Here is an 8,889-nt window from a genome sequence, read left to right as displayed (position 1 = left end):
GAAACCACAAGTCCCCTCGACAAAGACCAGTCCATTTATGCAACTCCGAGGACCAAAATAAATAAAAGATGAAAACCCTGAACTCATCCCATGCCTGCTCTAGGAAAATCCATGATACCTGTCAAGAGGAAGAGAACAAGATGCCAGCCAGCCTATCAGGGCATTGCTTTCATTGCCAGCTTCATGGTCAGGAGCAAACATCATCAAGTTCTTTTCAGTGGGGATGAAGGGAAGAAGAGGGGCTGGCAACACACTTTAGGATACCCTCTAGGGTCCAGAGGGAAAACAGACATCACTCCCTCCAAGGCACAGTCGAGAACCACTGCCCTAGTCAAGGGGGAGCCAGGAACTTAGTTAGGGCCTCTCTTATCTAGGGTGGACCAACATCAATGCCATGGTAAGGGAGCATCTGGAAGTCTCAAAATAACCAGAATAAAGAGAATAGAAGTAACAGAGAAGGTTACCAGCATGTATTGTCCATCTATGGTGGGCCAGGTACTCTGAGTGATGGATACTTAGCATCTTATTTAAGTCTCCCAACTGCATAGTGGTTAAGAGTGTCTGCTTTGGCGAGAACCTAGCTTCAAACCCTCTTTCTGGTTGTATGATATTGTGCAAGCCATTTGACCTCTCTAAGCCTCAGTTTCCTTCCATGTAAAGCAGGGTAGTGGTCAGTATTACCAGGAGATAGAGTTTACAAAATGAGTATCTAGTATCATTATGAGGAAGAAATGAGATAATTGCAAGTGCTTCTCAAACTGTCCAGAGCATAAAAATTACTCGGAGGATTTGATTAGATGCATATTCTTCACTTAATCAGAATTTCTAATTTGGGATGTGGCCTGAGAGTCTACATTTCTTGCAAGCATCCAGGAAATAATGACACTGCTGGCCCAAGGACCACATTTTGGGTAGTGAGGATACAAATGACTCATAACATTCAGTGATATTATTGGTGTTAATATTTTAACATGATCTCCCTAGCAAGAGCAGCAGAGCAGGTAAGTGGCAGAACCAGGGTACAAATTCAGGAATAACTCTCTTCTTCATTCCTTATTTGCCTCTCAAAAGGAGCCAGATATGTTTGGAACAGGGATAAACAATGCCTTCATGGGGCCATTTCTTCAGTTATCTACCTGTCCAGTGACTTAATGTGACATTTCAACCCTGAAATCTCAAAATCTCCAGAAAGTATAGCAGAGATGTTATGGATTCACTGCATCCTCCATCATATACTCTTATACTGAGGACTTTCTGAGTTGCCAAGAAAACTTCTGTCAGCAAAGGTAGATTCAATCAAAATGAAAACTGAGGCTTCATTCAGCCTGAGCATGAAAGCAATTAACCAGGAGATGGGAAATTAACCCCCTGGGTCACGTCCCAGGACACAAATGGCCTGACTGTTCCATGTTCATTAGAATGAATTCACCACTGTCTGCCTTGGGAATCACAGGGAGCAGCTTCTCTTCTAAGATTGAACAGGCCCTGAGACATGGGCATGGGGCTTAAATCTCATTGCCTCTCAGTGAAGTGTTGGACCTGAATAAACAGATATTTGCCTTTAGAGAGGGTAGGATAAGGTTTCCAAGATAAGTCTGGCATTATTATTTTATACTTATGATACTTTTGAGGCTAGACTACTTTGCATTTTCAAATTAATTTATCTTAAAAATACAAGTAGTCATGGGAAAAGAAAGTAGAGACCAATTCTGAGAAAGAGAAAAAAGTGAGCAACCTTTACATCCAAAACCCTGACATCAGATACTTTAGAAATTGTGTGTATTGGAGCTGGGTGTTGCTGCAGATACATCGACAGCTAGTTGTGAAAGTTTGAGGCCAAGTGACATACTTGCAAGCACAGCTAGTTTAAAATGCCACTAATAATAGTTATGACTGATAAAAGGTGCTATTCTGTCCCAGGCACTGTGTTAAGCACTATAAATGTGTTGTCACAGTAATCTCTCCAATGATCTTATGGAAGATGGCTCAGTTCTCTCTTTTTTACCAAGAATTAGAGTGATGGCAATGCTACAAACAAATATACTTGTTTACATGAATTGAATCATTTGGTAAGAATGAGAGATTCAGCTGCTAATCAGAGCACAGAATTTGAGAGAGAATACAAGACAAAAGAGAACAGAAGAGTCTTGTTGTTATTGGTCAACAACAAAGCACTATCGCTGGGTTTTTCTATGTTATATAAACCACTCAACAGAACACATGTGAGCTTTACTAGTGGGCAGCATGCTGAGAGTCCAAACCACTCCTTGATGTGGCTATGGTTCCTTAACAATGGGTCTCTCCTGTGTTCAATTATGGCCAAACCCATTTGGGGAAGACAGTGATGATGTGATGGAATTCTCACAGGGCGTGGCATCACAAAGCCTGAGTTTGCATCCAGGTAATAAATGTGTCCAGGGAACTTAGGGAAAGCAACTAACTTTTCTGATGCTGCATCCTCTTCTGTAAAATGAGGCAAATGCTACTTACTATATAGAACTCATAACCTTCAGTGATTATTATTGGTGCTAGTATGTTAACATAATCTCCCTAACAAGAGCAGCAGAATTGGTAAGTGGCAGAACCAAGGTACAAAATCAGGACTCTCTACCTCTTCTAGTTATCTTCCAGCCCAGTGACTTCCTGTGTGACATTTCAACTCTGACATCTCAAAGTCTCCAGAAAGCAATTCCAGCAGAGATGTAATGGAGTCATTGAATCCCCCATCATTATCTCACACTGAGAACTTTCTGGGTCACTCAGAAAACTTCTGTCAGCCCTCTCTCACCACTCCTATTCAACCTAGTATTGAGGTTCTGGCCAGGGCAATCAGGCAAGGAAAAGAAATAAAGGGCATTCAATTAGGAAAAGAAGAAGTCAAATTTTCTCTACTTGCAGATGACATAATTGTACATTTAGAAGACCCCATCATCCCAGACCAAAATCTCCTTAAGCTGATAAGCAACTTCAGCAAAGTCTCAGGATACAAAATTAATGTGTAAAAATCACAAGCATACCTATACACCCATAGTAGCCATCAGAGAGCTAAGTCATGTGAACTCGCATTCACAATTGCTACACAGAGAATAAAATACCTAGAAATACAACTAACAAGGGATATGAAGGACCTCTATCAACCACTGCTCAAGCAAAGACAGATTCAATCAAAAATGAAAAGTAAAGTCTAATTCAGCCTATGGTTGAAAATGGGCAAAGAAAATAATACTTGTGAAAATTACTTTACCCTGTGGTGCAAATATTAGGTGTTGTCCTTAGAGGAAAATAACCTTTTATCTTTTCCCCTGAGAAATTCTGAGCCTCAAGCAGTGTTTAGTTTTTAGTTCTTATGCAAAAAAAAGAAAAAAATTGGCAGTAATGCATGCATCATCAGAGCATTTGCTTTCTGCAAGGTCATTTTTTCTCTTTCTCTCCTTTCCACTGGCAATGAGGCCTTTTGAAAACTAACAGTTCTCTAATCAGTTGGTTCTCCCCTTCATGCCTAAACAGAGGTTTTTTAGAAAGCAGGGAAACTTGTCTTCTTTCAGTACCTGGAGAAAGGAATGCTGACATAAAGATAACTGAGAATCACAGGCCACTCACTTAACACTGTTATGCCTGGCTTTTGATCATAGGCTCACCTTGAAAATTTCAAGAGCAAACCAACCACATACTCCTGCACACGTGCACACAAGATATGCACCGACAGTGTGATGAGAAATTCCTGCCCTACCGCTTGCTTCCTATTAAAGCAAGGTCTATCACTAACAGCTGGAGGACAAACAAAAAGAAATGGTTGGAGGGGACATTTACCTGTGGTCATGGAACCAAGGCCTCATTGACAAAGCAAAAGTAGAGCTAAGAATGGACTGAAGTGTTATTGATATAAGAGAAGGACTTTTTAAACCCTGGAACTCCCCCACCCTTTCACTGCTAACCTGGTCTTGCCTCTGGGAGTATTGATCTCCACACTCTCAGGCAAAGTCTGTAAAAGAAACTGGCTAAAGAAAGTGTGGCACATATACACCATGGAATACTCTGCAGTCATAACAAAGGAACTTCTTTGAAGAATATATCCAACTTCTTATCTTGCTATTCTGCCATTAATTTTGATTTGAAGCTCTTTTTAACCTACCATCCATTTCCTTGCAAAGGAATTGCAACCTTATTCACTAGTCTCATCATACTAGCTGCGAACAAGCCCACTGAATGTCACACTGGGTGGCCAGCATGTCTGTGAAGAGCAGAAACCAAGGCAGCCAAACAGCTAAGGCCAGCTAGTAAGTACCCGATGCCCACTCTATAGAGGACTTCACACTAAAAGACAAGGTAAGCAAATGCCAGGCTGCGTCACCAGTTATTCCCCCCCAAACAAAAAAAGTAACCCCGCCAGGAAACGTGTGTGTGCATATACCTGAGTACATGCACACAGCTACATGCAAAGGGGAAAGGCTGGGAAGGAACCAAATCCGTCTCTGAACACCACTTACTTCTGGGGAAAAGGCAGGTGAAGACGACTACCAGCATTCCTCACCTTTTCAACTGGTGAGCCTGTGTCAATTTTGGCTTTTTTTTTTTTTTAAAGGCAATTTGCACTCCTTGGGTGATCACACAAGCCCTGCAAAACTGAACCATCAACAACCACCTTCCCATGAGGCCAAACAATAGCTTCCCTCAAAGCTCAGCCCACCCACCCACCTCCCAGTCCGGGTCCCATGCAGGGGGCTACTGGCCTCGAGGGGTCCAGGAGTCCAGGCCAAACCCACACCAGATTCCTAGTGAAACCAGCATGTATCCAAGGACCTTTCCCCCACCTGAGTCATGTGCCCACTGCACAAATATGCCTGTACTTGCTCCCCTAGGAAACAGACTCCCTTTTATTACAGTTGCAATGAGGAATAGGGAGATCTGATGCTGTCCTATACAGGTTGGATGTTAATCTGATGTGGTGCTGTTGGAGAAGCTTGCCTGAGTCAGGTGCATTCTCAACACATGATGTATGCTCTCCCTTCAAGTTGCAGGAGTCCCAGAAGGTAAGTGCTGCTGCAACCCCCATTTACTGGTGAGCAGAGGTCAGGTGATCTGCAGCCGGCCAAGCAGCTGCTAAGTGGCCCACAGACCGGATCTGCGTCTCACTTGCAGAGTCCCTTTCTGGCTGCTGGGGCTGCCCTGGAGACTCGTCCTGCCTCCTCCTCCTCTTCCCTCCACAATGATGCCGGCTTCTATCCACAGCTGCACTCCAGGTGGGGAACACCTGTGGATGCACCAGGGTGCAACTACTCAAAGACTCCAGCATGCAGAAGGGCCCCTGCTCCACATCATGCCCATATCCAAGCCTCCCTGAATTCCCTGCTGAGACCAAGCTGAGTCCTATGACCCCCCACTATACTGGTTAGCTGCCAGTTCCAGATGCTGCTCCCTCCTTGGCCCCTGTCTGTATAGTTCTGAAGTCCTACAAGAATATTGAGATCCTAGCCAGTCGCGGTGGCTCAATGCCTGTAATCCCAGCACTTTGGGAGGCCGAGGCGGGTGGATCACGAGGTCAAGAGAATAAGAGCATCCTGGTCAAAATGGGGAAACCCCGTCTCTACTAAAAATACAAAAAATTAGCTGGGCATGGTGGCGCATGCCTGTAATCCCAGCTACTCAGGAGGCTGGGGCAGGAGAATTGCCTGAACCCAGGAGGCGGAGGTTGCAGTGAGCCGAGATCGAGCCATTGCACTCCAGCCTGGGTAACAAGAGCGAAACTCCGTCTCAAAAAAAAAAAAAAAAGAGTATTGAGATCCTAAGCTGACTCTCACCCAAGGAAGTAAACAACTAGGGGCGAGGGGCCACCAGGGGTAGAGAACATACCCAGACAGGTACTGCTGCCTTCAAGGTAAAAGTCCTTCCCCTATTATTCCCCATGCTTGCCAGGCTGGAAGGGGGAGACTCCAGAAATTTTGGAAATCCAAGCCTGTAGCTAGCATATGGATACGATGCCTGAAAGAGCACCACTCCTATCCATAAAACCCTCAGATGGAACCAGGTAATTGGGAAATACGTGGGTACCAATCCCAACCCCTACTTAGACTCAGGTGAGAATTGCAGTAGTGACTTGCCCCTCTGCCACTCCGGCTGTACCACTACTGCTACAGGAGGAAGGTGCATCTGACCCCATGCTCGAGTGGAGACACTAGGTGTGAGCAGGTTCCGGTGGCTGCTGCAGCTGAACCTTCCCAACTGGATCCATGCAAGGTCATCTCAGGTGGGTGTGTGCCTGGGCTGGGCTGGTCAAGGATACCCCTCAAAGGGTGACAGCCACTGAGGAGGGCTGTCAGAGAGGCCCCTTTTCCTGCTCCAAGAACAGGTTGGGGAAGTATGGCAGACCTCTCCCATCTCCCCTCTGCTTCCAGGAGAAACTTCTTTCAAGATGAGGTACTATCCTCTTTGCCTGGTCTCATTTGCCCCCAATAGCCCATTGCTAACATTCAGACAATAAAAAGAGGAAACTCACCTGTTTTCCCTGACACATCTGAGGCAGGTGGGTATGCCCAGGGGACCTGGGGTGGAACCTGTACATCTACCCACCCCCAGGCTAGACTGGCTTTGTCTTGTCTGATATGAGTGGGTGGAAAATTACCAAGATGTCATCACATAGGCCATGGACAAGTTCTACAAGAGCCAGGTAGAAGAGCACTGTCCTGGCATGCTGCCCAGCACCCAGCTCATGCACATATCTTATTTGACAGCTTCCTCGAAGCAGGTCTTGAAGTCCAGGCTCCTGAGAAGCCTGGGGAAGAGACTGCTGGGCTAATGAACCTATCCCCAAAGGTGCCACCCTCATCAGTCTCATCCTAACAATCTTGGATTATTTTTGCCCTGATGTTTTGGAGTGGGGGACAGACAGGAGAGTGCCCATTAGCCACCTTTCCAGAGAACATCAGCCCTCCAGACTAGGGCAGGTCAGACCTCCATGCAGGCATTTTTTTCCCTCACTGGTTGCCAGTCGGGAAAACGGCACTTGTGAGCACCTGCCCATCTTCCCAGGCCCTGTTCAGAAACCCCATCTGTGCCTTTGGAGAGAGACTACCCCAAGCAAGCAGGCCAGCAACTGCACCTATGGCCTTCAGGACCTAATTCCCTTCCATAGGAGGTTCACTGCATATGAGTATATGGTGCGCTCGATTCCTGCCCACTAGCCCCTGCCAGATACCCTGTGCCCACCTCCTCAAGAGAATGAGGCCACACACATACATCCAGGCCATTATAGCGAGGGGGTGGCTGGAACCCTACTTGCCCACCCTTCATTGCTGGTTCAGGGCCAACTGTCTGACCACATTCCTACCCTGAGATGATACGTTGGGAACATCGTCCACCAGGGTCACTAACCACTTATAAGATTCCAGAAACAGAGGCCCAGCTGGTCCCCTGGAAGTTCGGTAAATGGGATAAACCAAGGCTTGCCTTCAGAAATAGGTTTCCCACCAAGTAGCTGTCCAAGGCCCAGGCTAGCCCCAAGTTTGCATGAAGCCTGCCTGCCATGTCCACAGCTCATACTGACCCCCTCCAGGAGCCACTGGACTGCTTGTTCCTGGGATGTGAGAAGCCCAAGACAGCTGCAGCCTTGCAGGACCAGTATGCCCATCTGGAAGCAGTACCCAGAGGGCCTATAGAAAGAAGTTGGAGGTGAAACCAGATGCTATAGAAATGTTTTATTAGGTCAAACTACTTACTATGAAAATGCTTTAAAATGCAGCAGGAGGAGATGTAAAGACTCAAAGAAGTGTGTAATGACAATGGTTATCAGAACACACTAAAGAATCTACACTGCTTCCCCACTTTACCTAGAAAAGGAAGCTTCTAGGCTACCTCCTCCTCCTCAGTGCACTCCTCAAACTCCTCCTCCTCAGCTGTGGCATCTTGGTATTGCTGGTATTCTGACACCAGGTCATTAAGGTTGCTCTCGGCCTCAGTGAACTCCATCTCATCCATGCCCTCGCCCGTGTACCAGTGCAGGAAGGCCTTGCGCCTGAACATAGCTGTAAACTGTTCGGAGATGCGTTTGAAGAGCTCTTGGATCGCTGTGTTGTTACCAATGAAGGTGGCCGACATTTTTAGCCCCCGGGGTGGGATGTCACAGACGGCTGTTTTCACGTTGTGAGGGAGCCATTCAGCAAAGTAGCTGCTGTTCTTATTCTGAATGTTGAACATTTGCTCATCCACCTCCCTCATGGACATGCGACCTCTAAAAATGGCAGCCACGGTTAGGTAGCGGCCATGACGGGGGTCACAGGCGGCCATCATATTCTTAGCATCGAAGAGTTGCTGAGTGAGCTCAGCCACGGTCAGGGCCCGGTACGGCTGGCTGCCCCGGCTGGTCAGCGGGGCAAAGCCGGGCATGAAGAAGTGCAGCCGGGGAAATGGAACCATGTTCACGGCCAGCTTCCGCAGGTCGGCATTCAGCTGGCCCGGGAAGCGCAGGCACGTGGTGACCCCACTCATGGTAGTAGACACCAGGTGATTCAGGTCACCATAGGTGGGTGTGGTCAGTTTTAAGGTCCTGGAACAGATGTTATAGAGTGCTTCGTTATCAATGCAGAACGTCTCGTCTGCATTTTCTATGAGCTGGTGAACAGAGAGGGTGGCATTGTAGGGCTCCACCACCGTGTCTGACACCTTGGGCGAGGGCAGGACGCTGAATGTGTTTATGATCCTGTCTGGGTACTCCTCCCGGATTTTGCCCATGAGAAGGGTACCCATCCCAGACCCAGTCCCCCCACCCAGGGAGTGGGTCAGCTGGAAACCCTGCAGGCAATCACAGCTCTCAGCTTCTTTTCTCACAACATCCATCACTGACTCCATTAGCTCCGCGCCTTCTGTGTAGTACCCCTTGGCCCAGTTGTTCCCGGC

At 47.0% G+C, this 8,889-nt stretch overlaps 1 protein-coding gene across 1 annotated transcript; it reads right to left on the bottom strand.

Annotated features, from left to right (window-relative positions):
* Positions 1 to 7,676: 7,676 nt before the first annotated feature.
* Positions 7,677 to 8,883, bottom strand: LOC116547325 (tubulin beta-8 chain). Its single transcript, XM_032273309.1, has one exon. The coding sequence runs from the start codon at positions 8,839 to 8,841 to the stop codon at positions 7,840 to 7,842; it is 1,002 nt and encodes a 333-aa protein (XP_032129200.1). The 5' UTR covers positions 8,842 to 8,883; the 3' UTR covers positions 7,677 to 7,839.
* Between the last annotated feature and the right edge of the window lie 6 nt (positions 8,884 to 8,889).

The sequence above is a fragment of the Sapajus apella genome, unplaced genomic scaffold, assembly GCF_009761245.1.
Source record: "Sapajus apella isolate SASKATOON/1434 unplaced genomic scaffold, GSC_monkey_1.0 scaffold2692, whole genome shotgun sequence".
In the NCBI taxonomy this organism is placed as follows: domain Eukaryota; kingdom Metazoa; phylum Chordata; class Mammalia; order Primates; family Cebidae; genus Sapajus; species Sapajus apella.
Note: the sequence above shows the minus strand (reverse complement) of the source record. Positions and strands in the feature narration are given on the sequence as shown.